Genomic DNA, 22,435 nt, shown 5'->3' on the forward strand with positions numbered 1-22,435 from the left:
ATGAAGGAAGGTTGTTCCAGAAAACGGCAGTGAAATGAATAAACAAGGAAGATGAAAAGTTGGTTCTGTGAGTTTGAAGTTGGATAGTAAATGGATGTTGGCAGCATGTGTTCAGACTGTTTTGAAAGAGAGAGTGGGAATTATAGAAGCCAATTCAGAAGAGCAGTGCCCATAAGTATCTGTAGAAAAGGCATGTTTGAGATGAGTCATTAATTAACCTAACTGCCCTCTTCTGAATGGAATCTAGAAGCCTGAGAGAGGTTTTGGGGCCACTGCCCCAGATGTGAGAACAATATTCCATGGTAGGGCAGATTTGTATAGATACAGAGGAAGCAATATTTGTAATGTTCTTTATGCCAAGAGAGATTAGAAGGCAGGGTAATCCCCCAAAAGAGATATATCATCTTGCCTAGAAATCGGAGCACCATTGAAGATAAGCATAAGAGCAGAAGAATCCTTTTTGCGAGATATAAGGCAGGATTGAGTTTTAGAAGGATTGAAATTAAATTATCTTGGCCTCACTGGAGAATTACCTGTTGATCAGCATTTAAAAATATGGCAGTGGATACTCGAGAATTTGCAGCTGTTTGAGCAGGGCTAAGTTTCGTAAACTGGAAGGTGGAATGTAATGTGCTATCGTCAGCAAAACTATGGATAGAATTTCTGGTCAATGGAAGAAGATCATTAATATACAAGAGGAAAAGAGTGGTAGAAAGAAGTGAATCTTGTGGAACACTATCATTAGTGAAGACGTTAGAAGACAAAGAGCCGTCTACCATCACCCACAGTGAGCAGTCAGAGAGAAAACTGGATATCAGTTACAAAGAACAGCTAGAAAACCATAGGATGGAAGCTTATTTAGAAGACTTTTATGGCAAATACGATCAAAAGGCTTTGAAACAACAAGAGCAATGGCTTGAGTTTCACCAAACTTTTCCATTGAATTTGTCGATAGATGGGTAACATAAGCCGGGATATCTCCAGTGGAACGACACTGACGGAATCCATACTGGCAATTATTGATCAGATGAAAGATTTCCAGATAGTTTAAGAGTTGGGGGGTTACTTGATTTCTTCCTTACTTTGGAAAGAGTAGAAATAATTGCAATGGGACGATAATTGGACGGAACTGACTATATATGAGCAAATTTCCTAGCAAAATATTAATAAGAAAGTAAAAAAAGCGTCACAAAACAGGAGTAAGTTCAGAGGCACAGGTTTTGAGAACAGGTGGAGAAATACCACCAGGACCTGGAGCTTTCATAGCATCAGATTCAACAAATCCTTCTGACATCCTTTTGACTGAAGACCACAGGAGGCGTTAAATGGAGTGTACTGGGAATGGTTTGAGGCAATTTACCAAGATTATCAATTGGAAGAAAAATGGGATGCTAGTAGGTCAGCTTTATCTTTGGCTGATGTGGCAACAGAACTATCTGGTTTTGTCATCGGTGGGAACAGGGATGGGCAAAAATTGTGGCCAATAGCTTTAGCAAGAGATCATGCTCGGCAACCGAAGTATTAAAAGGGCTTTCAGAAAATGACTTCCAAATGTTTTTGTGCTTGGAAGAACTGTGCGCAAGCCCAGGGCTATTATTTTGAAGGATACTATGAGGTATGAAATATTTCATTGCAACAGTCTTTTTATTTAATAGCCATGCTTTGTATAAGCTTGAATTCTTTCATTATTTTATTAATATTAAATATTTTAGAGACCCTCAGGCAGCATTATTTCTTCTGGTCAGTTGCGAAGTTATTCATTTGTAATTTTGAAATGTATTACATTTTAATTCAAATTTTCCTTTGAATTAAATGTTTTTGCTTTAATGTACTTGCCAAGTTCTTCATATTCTTACAGGATCAAAATTTAAGAAAATATATTATCAACTCTTATTTGGCCTTTACTCATCTGGATTTTTCTATTCCTACTTCAATACAGATAGAAATTAAATAATCAGCCTTTGGGAAAGGCATGTTGGGGGGGTGGACAATTTGATGTGCAGGTGTATAGCAAAATAGCCAGTATATATATATATATATAGAATCAAATTACTAAAGCGTAGAACTGGGATATTATAAGATTATATAAACCAATCAGGTTAATGCCATCTGAGATAGAACATTACATCCGTTGTTAAATATATGCAGGAGTGAAATAATGTTAAATGTAGAAGACGTCCTGTAGTTTAAAATACCCAAAGCAATCGAAGAACAAACTGGACCCTAGGCAACAATGGTTAAATATTAAATTCAATAAAAAATATACATAATTAGCCAACCATGGGAAAAGATACTTTGTCGAGGGCTAAACCCCTACAAAATACATAACCCATGGCTGGCTGAGCCATCAGTTTCTGTGGTCATCTGCCTGTATATCCCTGTGGTAACTTCTCTGAATGATGGATAAATGGTAAAGTTCTTTTTTTTTTTTTTTTTTGCTGATGCTGTGTGAGGTGAGGTTATTAAATGAGACTGCTTGCACAGCCACTACCCACTAAATTCCACCTATGACACAACAGTTGAACCTGGACCCTTCCCTAGTTTTCTGCCGTCACATTCCAGCATGCTCATTTTCTTTGCAGTGAGACAGGGTTTCTTTGCTAATAGCCTTAGTTGCTAATGATCCTAAAAAAAACCAAATAACAATAACCATCTTGGGATTTTCATAGTTGCTAACCTTCCAGATTTATCTTTAATAATCCAGCAGTTTGACTTTATTTGACCCCTTTTCCACTTCACTGTTTGCTAGAGTTGGTCTTGTAAAATTTCTTCATCTTTTTTTTTTTTTTTTTTTTTGAAAAACACTTTCTCAGTTTTTTCCTTTTTGTAAAAAATAGTAAAACATCATTAAAATAAAAATTTATAAAAAAAAAAAAAAAATGCTGTTAGGGTTTTCTTAATTTTGTTTCAAGGATACAGCTGTGATAAACACCTGAGAATAGTTGCTGCGATTGCTCAAGTCAACCTGGGGTAGTAGGAACTATTGTGGAGGTTTTTAGGTACCATATTGCAGATGTTAATTGTTGGGTGGCTGTGGTAGTCTATATTGCAAAATAGAAACAGGATAATATTCTTTTCTCTTATGTGGACTCCTTTCATAGCTCATGTAGTAGGAAGCTAATCAACAGTAAGTAAGATCTCAAAAAAATACAGTTGTGGAAGAACCAAAACAAATAGACACTGTTAGTGAAATTGCACAGATAGGGAAAGAAGGGATAGTGGTGGTTCTGCAAAATGGTTTATTTTTAATTTCTACTGATGGCAGTAATGAAATTCATTCAAAGGTGTATCTTGTTGCAGTGACCTTGAAAATAAAATCAAAAGCTGCTTGCTCACTGCATGTATGGGAAGATAACTATAGGACACAACATAGTACATCATCTGAACAACCTGAAAGCATGTTGGAGTTCTTCAAAAAAAAAAAAATTGTCTGGTATGTAGTGTTGATAATGCACCTGTTGTGGAGCTTTCAAACTGGAATAGCAAGGGTACTAAAAGAGGAGATTGGACACTTTGGCTTTCCTTGTCATCTATTTGTACAAAAGGATGAATACTTAGTAGACATATACTACTGTCGAGAGAGAGAGATTTAAGCAATGTCTACTTATACATGCCACTGAACTAAAAAATATTTGGAAGCATGTGTGTACACACTGGTTATCTTTGGTTAAAGGTGTAACTAGAATGGTAGAACAGTGGCAGTCTTTGATGAGTATGTTTAAAGAAAAGATTAGAAAACAGCCATATGAATATTAGAAAACATACCAAATTGAAAGGTACAGCAAGTAATTACTAATGAGTGGAACTGATACATACATCCAAATCCAGTTCATGGTCCAAAAGAAGTTGCGAAACAAGAGAATTTAATGAATTTCTCAAGGAAAAACTTCCAGTGAAAGCATGCCTAAACAGGCCAAGCAAATTGATAATTCTAGGCATGTTATCCCCACTAATTCAGAAAGTCTGTTTATGTTTCTTGCTTCTGGCATGCTCGTTTCTTTAAATATAGTGCTGTTGTTTGAAAATCCAAATGTTGCTGTTCAATCCAGTGTACCTTATTCATATACTGAGGTTATTACTACTAGATATGTTGAAGAATGTTACGCGCAAATTTATTTTGCCAACAGTTTTCACATCTTTCCACTTTTATTTTGAAAGTTGAATACCATAGTAAACTATACCAGAAGAACGATTGTTCCTTAGTCATAGGCATTTTTCTACTGCCAAAGTCATGGATAGTCTAAAACTAGAGAAGGTTGTTTTCTTTCAGTCAGCGAGGAAGTACTTCATTGCCCCATGTGATTATGTGGTGTACAAATTTCCATTGAAAAGTTATGTTCTTATAACTGCCAGCATTTTTCACCATGCATCATTCAAATTTTAAAATTTTTGTTGACAATTGTCCAGTCAATATCAGTGAAATTTAAATAAAAAAAAAAAAAAAAAAATTGCAGATCAGGTCTGTTAGTTTCAATGTGAAACTCGACCAGACACTATTATGAAAGAAGAGAATTTATGTACAGTGGTCTTATTTGGTGAACTCACAAGTACACCATTCAACTTGAAAAATAACAAATTATCCCAAGTCATTGTTGGCATTTTAACAATTCCTCATAATGCTGAATGGCAGAAAATATTCAACCATGTGAAGTGGTGGGGAGGTCCAAATTCAGATCTATTTCTGGTCCAGTTTTGGAAATGTTCTTGACAGCCAAGTCTTATGACTTGGCTATCAAGAACTGCTATAAAGCAGTGCTATTGTTAAACAAAATTTTGTCTCTATTTCTGAAGAGGTGCTTCAGTATCTTTCTTGATGCTTTCATAATTGGCAATCTGCAGAGAGAAATGTCCAAGGTGAACCGATATTTAAAAGCAAGTTGTACAGGTAAACAATTCTGCGGCTGTATTTTAATATAAACTGCATATTGTCAGTGTGAAATTTAATTTCTAGTGAGTGTGGACTTTTAAAATCCTGTGTTTTGTTAATTTAAGCTAAAAAAAAAACTATTTCCTCCTAGAAGTACCTGATCTCCAGCTTTTTGAAAGTTAGAGGTTGCCTGCTGTGAATTTCACTTATCTATGCATATTTGCTCTGTCTAGATGAGTAAGATCATACTTATAAATGAGAGCATGCTTATTTCTAATCTTTGGTAATACTTCATTTCTGTCACAATTAGTGATGCAGAACAGTTGAAAACCATACTGAAATTCACAGGAATTGTATTAGATTTTTATTTTTTGATTTCATATTGCACTGAGCAACATTTCACATTGTTTATCTAATACATTTGATTTTTAAGTTTCTGAAAGAAGAATACTCCTGTTGGTATGTTTGGAAGCATCATATAACAATCTTTGACTATTTTTGATATGAGTTGGTTACACTGAAATGTTCTGAAGGGATATTGATTTCTGGACAGTCAAATTTTAAAAACAGTATGTGGGATTAAAAAGTTCCAGGACTAAAATTTAAAATACCTGTTAATCTAAATAAGAAAAAATTTATTTTGCAAAGTGAAAAGTTAATTTTTTACAATTAGTGCCATTTTTGTTGCACATGCAAATGTTTATTATATCTGTCTTTCAATAGTAAGTGTTTTTGTGTTGTAATTTTTGAACAGAAGCCTACAGATTATTAGTTTTGTTAAAGGAAACAACTTCCGACTTGAAATGATTGTTGTGGTGTGTGTTGAAAAAAAAGCTTTTTCAAAAGGTGGGATATTTGAATAGTATGAGGGATCTTGTATGTTAACAATTTTCATGTTAGAAGTATTGTTAGGCTGATTATCAGAGAAGAATTTCAGACAATTTAAATTTGGAATATAATATAGTAGTTTCATGAAAATCACCTGATAATTCAGACATGAAAAGATTGTTCACAAGTTTTTAACAATGATCAATCAGTGGACACGTTGAAATTTGCAGTCACAATCCATTTTTCTCACAAATTCTTATTCACTCTGCCTTTTGCTATGTATTATTTTTTCCTCAAAACAAAACACTTTAAAGGGGTGATAGTTTTCTGGTGAAGCAGACAAATTATGACAAACACAACTAAGGAACTTTGATAAAAGGAATTTGAAGTATTTTTGCAATTATATAACCAGTGGTGTAAAGTGTGTGAATAGCCAAGTACATTTAAAAAAAAAAATTGATGCATAGTTATTTGTAAATACGAAGTATGGCAATAAAGTTCCAAGACTTGTTTGGGAACTAAAGTTCCCAAAACAACAGTCTTGGAACTTTATGCGACAGCGGTCATGCTTGACGAGTTTGAAAACAAAAGTGGTATATTGTAGTTCCTCCAACAGATGGTTGTATAAAGGTTGTCCAGAGGCTGACAGCTTGAGTAACAACCAGCTTGTTACTAGTGTTAGCATTACTTGTTACGGTTTTCTATGGAGAAACAAATATTAGACTTTGTTTTAAACTGAGAAAATATGCAGCAGAAATATGTGAAATGATGAAAAAGTCTTACCTGTGTGTGTGTGTGTGTGTGTGTGTGTGTGTGTGTGTGTGTGTGTGTGTGTGTGTGTGTGTGTGTGTGTGAATGGTATAAGCAGTTCAAAGATGGACATGATGATCTTTGCAATCACCAAAGAAGTGGGTGTGTCTGTCAACCTATCAAAAGGTCAGAGTTGCGAAAGTGTGGGAAGAGATCATCATTTGACCCTCAGAATGATGGCTAATTAGTTGGATATGAATAAAGAGGTGATTTGTCAAATTCTGCACAAATATTTAGGGAATAGGTAGGTCTCTGCAAAATTTGTGCTGCAGTCTTAATGGATGAGTAGAAGCAACAAAGAGTTAACGTGGAAAGACTTAACCATACTTGTAAGACAATCCTAATTTCCTTGAATGTATTGTCACTGGAGATGAATGTCTGGTGATCCAAAGATAGTGTTATATGATTTATGATCCAGAGAAAGTGTTAGAGCATGCAGTGGACTTAAAAATCAACACCAAGGCACAAAGTTTCGTTACAGAAGTCCAGGTTCAAGATAATGCTGATTGTGTTTCAACAAACTGTGTAATAAATGCATTCAATCGGGTGGTGATTACTGAATAAAAATAAACACTTTTGGGCTCCTTCACTTCATGTTCTTTTTATTGTACCAGTCTGGGAACTTTATTGCCACAATTTATGTTATTTTGTTTAAATAAAAATTCAGTCCTTGTACTCTTGATCCTACCTTTTAAAATTGCTGCATTTTGTGAGAGTTGGTTATCTCAAAGCTCTTTATAGCAATCCTCCTTTTAACGTGATTTCTCTATAGCGGACCATAAATTTCTATTTCTTAATCTGAATATTTTTTTTTTTTTTTTTTTTACTTTTTTGTTGTAATGTTCACAGTTAAAAATGACTGTACTGTTCAAATGTATTGATGTAATTGTGCCTGACCTTGAGAAATCATTTGTTAAGATTTACCATGTTCTTTTCTTGCAGTGCAGTAATGAAAATGAACATCAGCTAGAAGTTAATTTTCATTAGTTTGAACGTATATTTATTGGTATGACTTCAAGAAAGTAGATAGCTTTGCCAATCACAGATAAAATTAGGATTTTGCAAGCTGTAGATAATGGTGCATTCTAAGACAGTCATTGCCAAACAGTTCAGCATTCCTAAGAGTACTCTGTTCACTATTCTGAAAGATCAGAAAAAGATTGAAAATTTATAGAAATCTGCTGGTGCAGCTGATTTTTCTAAATTTTGGGATTCGAGCACAAATGGTAAAGTAACTGGATTTTTGAATGGCTAATGATGATGCATGCTTCCCGTAGATGCTAATCTTACAAAGCAAGGCTGAATTGTTTGTGCATCAAATGGATATTAAAGAATTTAAAACTTCAGATGGATGGTTCCAGAAATTTAAGATGCAGCCATGGACATGATGCTACAAATGAATGGAAGGAAAATCGTTTAAGAAAAACAAGCAAAGGATGCTCTTAAACAAAATTGTGCTGTCTTGAAAGTAAAAATCAGTGTGAAATTTACAGCCTGCAGGCAACATGTTTCCTGCAGGCTGCAGGCAACATGTTTCAGCATGTGATGAAAAAGTGGTCAGCAACTGCTTCAAATATGCTAGGTCTACCGCCTTGAATAATGTGATGTGTGAAGTTTTGAATGCTTCCTCTGATAATTGCAAAGAACAGTCCGATGATAGAGAAGAAATATTTGAGTATCCTTGTCGTCACCTAAACGTACAGGAAAACTTTAAACTTCAAATATTAAGCAGAAGTGGATGCAGACATTGAATGTTTCAGGATATGCATGAATGAAGAGGATGTAATAATGGAATCCTCTGAAATTTGTAGTGATGAAGATGAAGAAGTGGTTGAACAAGAAGTTTTAGTGAAGGAAGTTCAGCAAGGTTCAAAATCCGTACATCCCCCCCCCCCTCCTCAAGTGCAGCCTTAGCTGCTATCACACACCTTCATAATTCTCTTTTAAAACAACATGCTCTACCATTGAAACAGTGTGTTTGACAAATTATTTTAAAAGTATGAAACAATTCTTTTAAGTCTTGATAGGTTTGCAGTCTGTGTAGTGAAATTTACAATTTAATTGTAACTTTACTGGACTCTATAATTAATGCAAAATTTACAATCATTTTCTTGTTTAATACTGTAATACATATTATAAATAAGATTGTATTGTATTAGTAGCATTGCATTAAAATTTCAAGCTTTTATTTGTTTTGTTGCTGATTTCATGAATGATTGATATAAATACTGTTAATGTTGTCATCTGTCAAACCCCCCCCCCCATATATTAGTTAGTTTCATTCTGACTGAGAAAAGGTCATTGTTTAGGTTGTCACACTATACCAAATTTTCAAAGATCATTGAAATATAATTTAGGATATGTTTAGGTGAATACAGCAGAAACTAATGCACTCCTTTTAAGTTTAAATCTCTCAAAATATGTAAGGGTGCAACACAAAGTCAGAATAAATAACAAAATAGGGATAAAATGACAGTACGTGCACACATCCACGTGCTGTTTAGAAGGGGATGTTACCCTTCTGATAACTAGCTAGATTAAGTGCGTGCAAGAAACCAGCTTTGGAGCCACAAAATACCATCACCTAGATCCAGAAGTTTACTTGGTGACACTGCAGGTGCCCAGTGTGTGGACTGTAGATAAATGCAAGTTCCCATTTCTGATAGTAGGTGTTGCTCAACCTACCTTCTGTGTGTCTGTAACAAGTCAGTGAAAACGTTTACTGCCTCCTCACCCAAATATGTGGCTTCCAATTTTTAATTTACTTGGAGGGAAAACCACCCTACTTTAACTTTCTCTTCCATTTAGCAGAAGAAAAATTGGATAGTTTTGTCAATCAGCAGTTTGCTGGAGGCTGATTAATTTACTCATAGTGAGAATAAAGCCCAAAAATGTCCCTGTCCTTTTCAGTCCAATTAACTGAATCCTGTGATTTTCAATCCTGGTTCTAAAAGGTCATGGAAAAAGTTGGTAGCAAAAGTAATACATAACATAGGACCCTGGTTCCAACAATAGTTACTGGCCACCTTGTTTTTTATCTGTTGTTTGATATATAGGATAGGCATAATTTGGTAATATGAGACATAAAAGAGATTAAACTTTTTAAAAAGTTCAAGGATATTATAATTATATGAATTAAACTTTAAAAAGGGCATTCTTTACAAAGAATATTCTATGACATTTTATTTTCTTAATATACGTATAGTGGCTTGCCAGATATTATACTGGGTTATTCAAAATTATTCATCTGGTTTAAAATTACTATATTTTTTAAGTTTACAAATACAGAGTGATTAGTGATACATTGACCAAAGGAAAAACTATTCTAGTTTTGTCTCTCACTTTATAAGTGCTCTGTGACTTCCCATAGTTATGCGAGCAACATCGAAACAATATTCGAATTCCTCCTATACTCGCTCCAGAATATCCTTTGTCACTGACTTCACAACAGTAACAGTGCAATTTTTGAACTCATCCAGGGTTGCATGCAACGCTGGCACATACACAGGATCCAGGGACCTAGGGGGTCCACTGTGACCAATCCAGCGGCGAGAGAGCACTTCGTTGAGGAGACAGTGAACATTCAAATGCCAATGAGGTGGCACCTCATCTTGCTGGAAAATGTAGTCACCTGAATCTTCATTCATTTGGGGAAATATCCAGATAGGAATGACCACTCGCTGTGTTCTCCATGAAAAGGCTATAAACGTTTAATGGCACAGAAGACATTAACTTTAGGTGAGTCGCACTCGTGCAATTGTTGTCTGGGGGTTTTCCGTGCCCCATATGCAAAGGTTGTGCGGTTCACCTTGCCACTTAAATGAAAAGTTGCTTCGTCGCTGAACACCAAGCAGGGCACAAGATGGCAGAAGTTCAGTCGGTTTAACTTGTCCCCTAGCCTTAGAGCCTGCAACCTCTATGGCTTCATAATCAAGCAGCGTCTCAAAACCTGCCTAACAGTTGTCTGAGGAACTCCCAGTTCTTGACTGGCGTGGTTTGTTGACTTCCTCGGGCTACGTATGAAACTTTCTGATTCTTTCCACATTATACTCAGACACGCGTGGTTGGTCGTCCTGTGCTCTTGCCTTTACACAAACATCCTGTTTCCTTGAACTGCCGATACCACAGGTGGATGCTCTGAGCACCCAGTGGATCAGTTCCGTAACGTCGATGAAACTCACGCTGCAATGTGATTACTGATTCACCCTCAAACTGCAGCACACAAAAAAGCCTTCTGCCATGTGGTCGCCATTTTGTCACAGACTGTTTGTCCTGGAGCCATCTTGTGGTGACCTTCTAAAACTCATAGATTTCCTTTTTCATTTGGTGTATGCCAAGTTAATACACTGTTGATAGGCATGCAATTATGCTCGTTTGAAATCGGATGAATCATTATGAATAACCCTGTATTTTGAATTTTAACCCTTTTGCAAGCATGTGCATGCGCGCACACACACCTTGAAGATTCTTGAATGAAACCATCATCAACAAACTAACTATGTGTATGTACAGATTCTCTTAAGACTAGAGATTGCTGTCATCTATCAGTTGTGTAACGGAATAGTGACTGTTTTCATATTTGTGGTAGTTCGGGAAATTGGCACTGCAGTGCATAACTTTTCAACAAGTTTCAAGATGATGTAGAACAAATTCCTTAATTCACTCCAGTCGCTTGCATACTCTCGAGAATCCAAAATCACAAAAGTATTAAAGAAGACCCTTAGTTGTGGGGGTGGGGGGAAGTGAAATCCCTGTACTACCCCTTCATTTCATTGCTATGAGCACATTTACTACCTACTGACAAAACCAACAGACACGAATCTGTTGGTTTGTCAGTATAGGTGTTCTTTATCACAGAGTACAATGTATCGCAATCAATACATCTTGTTTTTCATTTTCTCCAATTTTTTTGGAAATCATATTTTGGTTTCACTGGTTTTCTTCCAAATGCACAGAAATCTGGGGAGCAGAAATATATGTCCACCTCTTTCATGTTTGTGTACATACCATTTTTTCAGACATGAATCTGTTGTTTTTGTCAGTTCTTTATCACAGAGTACAATGTATGGCAGTCAATGCATGGCGGTTTTTAGTATTGGATAGTAGTGGACTCTGTCTACTATGATTTATGCTGTCTGGCTTTTATTATATTTTAGCTAATACTGATCATTTGCTCTTAATAAAATATTAGAAGCAGGCAGCTTACCTGAGAATTGAAAATACTTTCTTTGAATATCCTTATCTCCTCAGAAACCTACTTGGGAATAAAGTAAATAAAAAAAAATTATTTCAAGTTCATATGTGAAAAAATTCAGAAAGATGATATGTCAGTCATCACTTCAACAGAGGATAGAGTGGAAGTGTATGGCCTTTTGAAGTAGGATAGAATCTCTAAAATTACTTTGTCTATTCATTGTTCTTCAGAAAGAACAGAGTGGAATTCATATCATTAGTTTGTTTAAAATTGTCACAAATTACATCTGCATGTAGATTCCCTGATAAAAACAGATGTAAGTTAGTATTACTAGTTAAAACAGTGTGTAGAAACTTGTCCTTGTATTTTATGGTTGTGTTGGATTAGATTAATCTTTTAATTTATAACAGCAATATTATTAATCTTGTGTAAAAAAAATATCTGCTTTTATTTCTGCAAAAAAAAATTTGCGAATCCTAATAGGACATTAGTTCATGGGTCTCCTAGAAAATTGTAATCTATATTTCCTGACTGTCTGCAATTCCATAAAGGTATTAATTTTATTCTAAACCAAATTGAAAAAGACCCATTGTACATAACCATTACAAGATACATAATGTGATTGTGATAAAGTGAAAATTTTCATTTAAAATTAAACCCTGCTCTCCACAAATATTGAGCAAAACTGTTTCTTTATTGGTTCTAAGAGATCTAGTTGATTTAGCAGTCTAGTGCAATTATGATTTATTTTCAAGTCTTAGGGAAAAGAAGAGGTTGATAGTCTGATCAGATTGTAAAAATATTGCAAAAATGCTTGGATAAAATTTGAATTAAACCCAGCTTGCTACTAATAAGAATAAGGTGCAGTATTACATAAGAGGAGAAAATTAACACAGCTATGCTTGAGATTGCAATTGATGGGTATAATTAGACAGCTGATTCTAGGACTAAGAATTTGTCTGTGTGATGGATGCTTAGTTATTACTTAACGAATTTTAGTAAATTCACACAAGTGTCCTTTGTATAAAGAATGGTTGGTGTATTAATTCCAAAATTCTGTTTATAATATTTATTCAATATGGAGAATTCGGTAAATATTTTGGAGATGTCTTTACCTTTTGAAATATTGCAGTGGTGGATTTATTTTCTTATTACTGCCTCATTTGCTTTGTCTGAACAGAATTTACTGGTGTCTTGCATAAAGCTGAGTTATATAGAAGTGAAAAATTAAGCATTTCAGTGTGTAAAATCAGTCTTTAATTTCTTTAAACAATCACAGAAAATTCTTTGGGGTGTTTTGGTACTTTCTGTACCCCTTTTTTTCAGTGATTGTTATTTGGTTTTTAGGAGCATTAGCAACTAAGGCCATATTGCTCCGGGGATATGTGGTGGTCATTCCCTGACTTTTCCACAGCCTCCGTATTTGGTGGTCATGGGCTCGAACCCTGGTCTAATCAAGAAGTGTGTGCTGCGCACTACTGCTCCTGCCCACCTGGCTACGGAGGCGCCTCAGTGATTCTGTTGGTATCTTTAGAACACCATGCGAGAACATAACTCTCCTGGCTGACCTTGGAAACCAGCATCTAATATTAAAAGGAATTAATCTAAAAGCCCTAATTAGATGCTTAAACTCACATAAGATCATTCTCACTGCATCTACCAAAGTTTTTGAATACAACAGATGGTGAAGTAAGTGGTCTTTACCTCATGGACATCAATACAGGAAGTTGTACAGGAATTACCACAAGTGTCAATTATCTGTGATCCCTTTAGAAAATTAAACACACATTTCACTCTAGGCTGAAGTGCTTAATTTTCCACTTTTCTTCATTTACCTGCACACCATGGCATTAAAAGAATATCATAAAGCTGTGTTAGTGAGGTTTGAAATTTTTATGCATATATATTCATCAACTCTATAGACATAAAATACTATTTCATGCTAATTGCACAATAAAAACCAAAACATTTTCTCCAGTTCTTTATATTGAAATTTGTTATACTCCATATATTATTGGTATGTTTGTTTAAATATAGTATTAATTCTACCAAAGTGAAAATGTGAACTTATATACTAAATGAAATTGTTGAGATGCATTTTTTTTTTTTTAATAGGTCAGCAAGTAAGCAGCTATGGTAAGATTCCACGGCGTGGTGCTGTTACCGCCGGATATCATCCCTATACACGTTGAACACACATTTTGAACAGTCATGGATAACTGCATACATACTGTGAATTAAGTCATCCATATTCCATGTGCATATTGTGTTCACTGTATATATTATATATATATATATATATATGTTGTCTCTCAATAAACATTTCATAGATATTTCGTGTAAAGAGGTTTTTAAATAATATCACCTAACACACCAATTTTTTTATAACAGTAGTAGTAGTTCCGTAAAATACTACTGTTATAAAATCTAGTATCCAGGTGAAGAAATAGTGTCAGATTACTGGATGTTTGCCTCAAGGTAGTTGGGACACCTTTAGCTAATCCAAAATTTTTGTTGTCTGTATGTTTATTTTTCTAGCCAAATAAAAGTATGTGAAATTAGGTAAAGAAACAGAATTAATGATCAAACAACCTTCCGGTTGTTTTTCTCTTAAGAGGCATACATAACAGAAAAGCCATATGGGCACATATTGCTGCCAGTACAATCACTGGCACTGACTTAATTCCAAACCCAGTTCATGATTTGTAAGAAGGCCAGTAATGTACTCCTCAAGGAAAAGGAATTGGCATGGTACCCTTTGAAAATAATGTTCCTGTGTTAATCAGTGATTAAAAATCTGAAATTTTTTCTAGCTTCCTAAATGTAGACTTCCTTTGATAGTTTCTGACTGATAGTTTTCCCCCCAATGCTGAAATAGTGCCTGAGAGCCTGTCAACATCTTAGGTTATTTTTAAGTTACTTGTTTTACTTCTTCCACTAGCTCAAATACCTAGTCTTAAAGTTGTTTTTTTAAAAGATTTAATATTGTTTCACAAAGTAAAGATAACAACAACACAACTATATTCTCCCAAGGTGGGCACTATTCTGCAGAAAGAAACAATTTCGAAAATTGTATGCTTGGAAACAACTAATTGCATTGAATATGTTTTTGTAATAATAATATAGATATTAAAGAAGCTAAAAAATATATACATAAGTGAAATATATGCTCATGTACTTTTGCAGACTTCAAACGCTTTTTTTAACATTGATCACGGTTGTGTGCCTTGGGGTGTTGGAATAGGTAGGCAGTGATTTTTTTTTTTGTAAATAGATTCTGTGATGGGTCATCACTCCAAGTGACACTGTTGTTAGTAGTGTTCTAACGTCCAAAGGTGCATTTGAACGAGATTCAGAATCTGCATCCCTTGAATAGAATTCTGTGTTTTAGTATCAGATGACAATATAAAGAGCTGATTAAATGTCATCAGCTTCAGCATACTGGGGATCAATTATAACAGTCCTTCATGATAAAATTTTATAGGAAAACACATTTTACACTAAATTTTATCAGTAGAGACACACTAAGAATGATTTGGTTTTCACAAAGTAAAGAATTAAGATTCAGCAAGCATAATCTTCAAAAATTACCTCCTTTTCTTGTGGAAAATACTAAAGTAGAAAATAAATAACTTAAGCATAAGCAAAGATCATAGGAAACTGTGAACCTAGTATACATTACTTTTTAGTTCTCTCTAAACAGTTCAGTTGTTGCTCAGCAACTCCCCCCCTCCATGGTTCAGTCATTGTGTCGCTATTGCTCAGTTGTTCATTTCATGTACCTTTCCTTTTACAGCACTCATTTATTGGCTATAAGTCTATTCTGACAGCAAATGTGTTAGGCTGCAACATGGAAGAAGAGACTAGATATTTCTGTTTTGTATCTAAAACATTTTTCTGTAATTTCAAGTAGAATTTTTTTTTTTTTTTTTTTTTTTTTTTTAAATAAAAGGGGGGAAAAAGCAGGATAGGGTGGATGGTTTAAAATTAAATTTTTTATTAATACTTAGTTACATACAATAAGTATTGCAATCCACTTGGGAAATATTTACATTGTTCGAACAGAATTTTTTTAAAAAATGGAATGAAAGTTTGGCACGTGTCAGGTAACATACTCTTAATGATTCCCCATGTTTAGCCAGGTTTAAAAAAATCACTCCAGCTCCTTTCTGATGAAACTGGAAATTCTTGACAGCTCCTTCCCCCCAAATAAAATTTTTCAAAAGGCATATGTGACTGCCGGAACATTTGCATTGGGGAGCATTGTGAACGTGTAACAAAGGGAAATAGCAGGAAATCAGAACTTGCCAAACACACTTATACTTGTTCCAATTGTTTTAATGTAGCTAATTTTTAAATTATAGGATGGGACAGATTTTTCTAAAAGAAAAAGAAGCTATATAAGAAAAACTAAAGAGAAGACAAACAGGAATGTGGGGAAGGATCATCATCTGTCATAGTTCCGCTATTCCACAGGTCAACGTAGGAAACCTCGCCACCATGCCCTGGACGTGTACTTCTCTCCATCATTGATTTCACTCCAGTTTCCTCCTCTCTTAATGACATTGGTCTTTTGTCCCTTAACTTAAACCTTCTTGGCAAATGCCTCTCATTCATTCTCTTGACATGTCCAAACAATTTTAAACGGGACCTTTCAATCCTATTCTGGAGTTTTTCAACCTGAATTCTCTCCTTAATCACATCATTCCTGATTTTGTTGCATCTTGTCTTTCTGGCTATGATGCTCACAAATCTCATTTCTGCCCCCTGAATTCTGCTTTCATCCTTTTCCTCATAGTCCAAGTTTCAGATGCATACGTCAGAATTGGTAAGTAATAGGCCTGCTTACATTTCAGTGGTATGTTCCTGTTCCAGATCAGATCTCTTGTCTGCCTATAGAAATTCCCACCTGCTTGTATCCTTCTACTTCTTTCTTCGTCTATCATTCCAGTCTTTGTAATGGTGCTTCCTAGATATTTGAAGTTAACCATTTTTAGCTTTCCATTCCATTGTAATGTATCGAGCTTGCCACTCCTCTTTAGAACCATTACTTCACTCTTTTCCTGGCTGAAAACCAGTCCAAATTCATTGGCCATACTAGCCCATATATCAACTTGCCGTTGCACTTGTTCCCTGCTCTCTCCCCATATGCAGAGGTCATCTGGTCCTGTCCAAGTTGTTCCACCACTCTACATTGCACCATTCATGATAGCTATGAATAGTAATGGTGTTAGGATGCCTCCTTGGAAGGATATAGATGCAATATGGATCCATTATTTAGGCAACAGAATATAAATTTATACTGTTTTTTCCCCCCACCCTTTTGTGTCACTTTACATTTATTTTCTCTCCCCACCTCAGTTTATAACCCACGTATGTCAATACAAAAAAAAATCTTTAAAGGGTAAGATTGAAAAGGTTTACAAGGTGATGCTGTCATTGGTCAGTTGCTCTATTGCCTGTTTTCTCCTTTCTCTTAACTTGCCTAGACTTCCAGATTGCTGATGTCTAGGAGTTGTTGCATGTGATCAAGGTATCAGTCCCAGAACATGATGCTCTTTATACAGGTAATTATTATAGAGTAACAGTGTTTTAAATTGTAGTTATCTCTTAAAGCAATGCCATTGGCAAACAAAATTTTGCAACATCTTCAAGCAATCATAATTAGTTTTGAAGAAACTAAAAGAAAAATCTTATTTTTAAGCTAATGTTTGAAAGTATGTTGTACTTGTAAACAATACTATGCCTTTATTCCTAAAATAAAATGTTGCTAAGGAAATTTAATTTTGAGTTCAAAGTTTGGATTTTAAAAAAATCTATTATTTTGAAATTCTAGAAAGCATTTTCTGAATTTAAATTAAGATAAGCAGCCACTGTCTGTAGCACAATCAATTTTTTTTAAAATTTAATGTTATGGGCATATATTTTTTTTCAAATGAGATTGTATACTGTGGCACACTATCCCTTAATAATTGCTCATTTCATGTGGGTAGGTGATTTCTTCATTAGTTTATTATAGGTTCCCCCCCCCCATAACAAATTAGTCTCAAAGATAAGGCACTGAGTTTACTATAGCAAGTGACATGGCGAGGAGAAACACAAGGTTGAGAAACAACCTTAGAAGTTGGAAAAATTATTTTTGTTACTGTTGACATATGAAAAAGAATTACGCTCAACTTGCAACATAGTCATTAAATTTATAAAAGTTGAAATATACATTTGTATAAAAAGCTTTTGGGACTGGATTAATGCATTTTATATTTATTAACTATCCACTAATTCTACTTACTATGCACCAAGTACAAACCTAGAGGTTAATGATTATAAAGTTTGTAGTATAATATATTACTTAACAAAAAAAAAAAAAAGGCAAAAATGCTTGGCACTACTCATAATTACAAAGGGAAAGTACAATTTGTTTTCATAAATGACCTCAAAACACCATATATTGGATGTTAAATATATTTGATTAAAAGTTAAGTAAAGAAATTAAAGAAAGTAATTTTCATCAGTTGGTGGAGTATCCCTTTGAGCTGTTTCCATCATTTTCTAACTCTGAATATGCAATTTCTGTTGGTACGTACCAGCCACAGGTGTGAAAGAAAAATGAACTTGGCCACCACTTAACATTTTGTTTTGGTAATAAGGCAAACTCTGTACTGTTCATCTACTCTGCAAGTCACTGTTACACTCAACCATCCCATATCCATAGCAGTAACTTTCCCTTAATGCCACACTGATCCAATGTGTACAGCAGTACACATTGGATCCATATGGGATCCTAAAAGCTTTACTGTGAACAGTAAAGCCATGAATAAGTTTCCTTTTAGAGGAAGAATTTATTAATTTTATTTTTTAAAATTTAAGTAGCAGCTGTTGATAAAATTAGACCTGAAGGTGGGGGAAAATAATGTCATGGTAGTTACATGAATTATCCAGAGGTAACTTTCCAAAGGTGAAGTTCTGGGAGATTTTACCAGGGCATTAACTACCAATGTGTGAAATTAGGGAAAATTCACTGCATAGTGTACCAAGGTACATACACAGCAACAATATCTTAGAGAAGATTGTTAGAAATATTACCCACTACCTGCCCGGTAAATAAAGTACCTGCCCGGCAACCCAAAGGTCGCGGGTTCGATTCCCGCCTCGGGCTTGGATCAAAGTACTGCAAAAACCTTGGGAGGTGCAATATGGCCACAGAAGCCGATGCGCCAACAACTACCAAATCAAAAAAAAAAAAAAAAAAAAAAAGTTAGAAATATTGTTGAATTTAACAGTAACTTAACAAACGCTCAATTTCAAATATGCAGTGATAAGTGTGTTATCTTTATTAATAAGTGATAAGTGTGTTATCTTTATTAACAAGTTTTATTAATTTTAATCAAATATATACAGTAAAGCCTCATTAAACCGGACTAATAGGGGTTGAGGGGTGTCCGGATTATATATATATATATATAAGTCAGTAGTCGTGAAAGGCAAAGTGCTAACATTACTTGACTGTTAACGCTAGTTATGTTTATGTCAATACATAAACTGTGATCGCAATCACAGTGAACAAAGCAGGGAGCAAAGATAAAGGAAAAGTAATAAGAATAACTTAGTGCTGTTCTTCCTGTGATTTCAGCTCCTTTATCTAGGGCCAGCCGCTGAAATCAAAGGAGGAAACGGCAATTAGTGGGTATATTTATTTAAACAAATTATTTTAACTGACTTAAACAAACTTTTCCTAGTGTACCACGTGGGGCTGTATTTCATGTCAGAAACAGAGGCTATACCCACTTATTGCCGTTTCCTCCTTTGATTTCGGCGGCCGGCCCTAGATAAAGGAGCTGAAATCACAGGATGAACAGCACTAAGTTATTCTTATTATTCATTATTACTTCTCCTTTATCTTAGCTCCCTCCTTTGTTCTCCATAATTAGCGTTACCAGTCAAGTAACGTTAGCACCCTGTGTTTCACGACTACTAACTTATATAGAAATTATGGTCGTTGGGTTCTTTCTGAATATAGCAGTGTCCCAGGTCCATAATCCATTATTTTTATTTCTATTATTAATAATATCTTAGACTGTTGCTACCTTTAAAACATATATATATTTTTTGTTTGTTAGTTGTTGGCGCATCGGCTTGTGTGGCCATAATGCGCGCACCCCCCCCCCCCCTAAGTTTTTGCATTTTACTCTGATCCAAGTTAGAGTAAAATGCAAAATTTTATATGAAATATGATTTGTAATGTGGGTAAAGCTTACTTAAAGAACAATGTACATGGATAACCGTAAAAACATGTTTATTTTATATAAAAAAATATGTATGTACATAGTCAAAAATAGTAAATATATCTATGTACATACTGTATTTACATTAAAAATACATAATGTTCATAATCACTTAGAACAAGATTGCACTGGTTCATCTTCACTTACATCACTTGCCACATTCACTGGTTTGAAAAAATTACTTATATTTTTGTGATTGCTTGCAATTTATTTCCTTTACTACCAATTCATGTAGGTGTCTTAAGTGTTCATAATAGGCAGATACATTTTCATTTGTTGGTTGTTCAACATACTGAGTTACGAAGTTCAAGTGGTCTTTCACTTCACTTAATTTTTGACTGAGAGTTGTTGCTCACTTCATATTCCTCTTCTGTCATGATGTCATAGCCAGGATCATCATCTTCCATCCATGACTCTATCTCCTCTAAGGACACAGCCTTTTCCCCTCCTCATTGTAGAGTCTCATGAAGTCTTCTGTCTCACAACTATCTGTTTCTGGATTAGCCTCTTCATCTAAGAGAAGTTTTTTCCATGAATTTGCCAGTTTTTGAATTGATTTATTTTGCAGCATCAGCAAAGTTGTAAATCATAGATCTTATGTTGTATGACTTTAAATTCTTTGAAGTCTGTTATCCTCTTCTGTCTTCTTCATTGTGGCTCCTCGACTTCTAGGACTTCACTCAAAAACTTCTTTCTGTAGAACCACTTTGCCATGTAGATAACCCCCTGGTCCATAGGCTGGAAAACATGTCGAGTTTGGTGGCAGGAACATGCACTTAATCTTCTTATCTCGACTGACGAGTTTGTCAGTGTCAGGGTGGGATGTTTTGTTATCTAGCAAAACCAAGGCCTTTACTTTGTCTTCTGATTTCTGGCACAGCTTTCTTGTGGAACCAATCATTGTTATTTCCATGGTAAACCATTCATTGCAGGAATTGTAGTAGTGTACCGGTAGATCGTCCATTACTACAATGCTTTTTAGGTTTTTTGCTTTTCCCAACGATGACAGTTTTTAACGTATGGCTTCTGTCGGCATTTGCACATGGCAATGCTGAAACATGTTCCTTGCTTATTTTTCTTCTAGGCGTGGTTTTCTCAGTATTTGACGCTTGTGTGTTTTCAGGCAGAGCTCTCCAAAACAGTCACATCTCATCAAAGTTGTACACCTGGTTCAATTGATAACCCTCCTTTTGAATAAAATCATTCAGTTGTTATGCAGTCTTCTAAATCTAAAAAGCCAACCTGGACTCACTTTAAATTGTTAAATTTCTAACTGTTTAGCCAGTCTCTCTGCCACTGCTTGAATTTCTATTCCTCGCACAGTCAAACCAGAAGAACGAAGTTGGGAAAACCATTTGTACACAGCATCATCTAGTGCTTTATCAGTAAGCATCCACATTTGTTTAACATTACTTTTTTCTTTCTCTGCATTAAACTTGAGAACAAAATTACGAATTTCGCTTTTCTTCTTTTTAATGTCCGACACGGTTTGTTTTACAATGCCATACTCAAGACAGATGCTGGACACTGAAGCTCCTTTTTCAAGTTTTTCTATCACCGATAGTTTATTGTGAACAGAAAGCGTTTTATGCTTGCACTTCTGTCCTACACTAGGCTTATTTACTTAAAGACATTGTTTAACTGCACAGCACAAACAACTGTCTGAACTACAGCTGGGAACCATCACTACCCTTGGACACAATACATATGACCTTTGAGCCTGACCGTCGTTTGATTTTTACACTTTTTTTTAGAGCTGTTTGGATTACTGGGGTCCCAATTAATGAGGGTTTACTGTATTTGTAAATTTCCCTTCATGTGGAAAGATGAGGTTTTTGTTCCAGATTGGAAGTTGGAATGCATTATTTTATTTGTGTTAAGGATTTCATTTGCATAAACACTTTGTAAGAGAAAGGAAGTCACATTTATGCCTTCTGGAGCTAATTTTGTGTATTATGTAGTAAGTAAAAAACAAAATTTGATACTTTTCAGAGATAGAAGCAAGCAAGGTATGGTTCCCACAAAACTTCGGTGTACTATATGGATCATGGTAATTATCCTTTTATTCGGAACAAAATTCACAAACCAAGCCTATCTATCTGTTTACACCTGTTCAAAAACCAAAATAAATCGTTTCATATAAATCGTGTGCTTTCTCTGCTCTCAACACCCAGGTTTAGAATTAACAAACCAGAGAGGTTTTCTAGCAATTAAACTGGACCATGAGGACATTTTAGCCTCTCATGGTGCAGTTTCCCTTTATACAAATGCAGATTGGTTTTACAACAACAGACCTTATTAACACTGGACAATGTACAAAATTAACAATGGAAAACATTAAAGTGACTTCCTTTCTGGTACTTGAGAAGTGTGTTGTATCATGGTTACCTTGCCTTCCTTTGCTGGTGAACAAATATAATAGGCAAAATGCTTTCTGCAGCAAGAAACTGAATA

At 35.0% G+C, this 22,435-nt stretch overlaps 1 protein-coding gene across 2 annotated transcripts in view; it reads left to right on the forward strand.

Annotated features, from left to right (window-relative positions):
* LOC150081494 (heterogeneous nuclear ribonucleoprotein D-like) overlaps nt 1-14,032 on the forward strand; it is a 78,990-nt gene extending 64,958 nt beyond the window's left edge. For both annotated transcript variants that reach the window (XM_090379936.1, XM_090379935.1), the window contains exon 7: nt 13,815-14,032. In XM_090379936.1, coding sequence (XP_090236062.1) covers nt 13,815 — 1 coding nt within the window. In that variant the 3' untranslated portion in view covers nt 13,816-14,032. The remainder of the gene's footprint in view (nt 1-13,814) is intronic.
* The last annotated feature ends 8,403 nt before the right edge of the window (nt 14,033-22,435 follow it).

The sequence above is a fragment of the Mastigoproctus giganteus genome, chromosome 8, assembly GCF_048544385.1.
Source record: "Mastigoproctus giganteus isolate SK-2022 chromosome 8, ASM4854438v1, whole genome shotgun sequence".
Lineage (NCBI taxonomy): Eukaryota > Metazoa > Arthropoda > Arachnida > Uropygi > Thelyphonidae > Mastigoproctus > Mastigoproctus giganteus.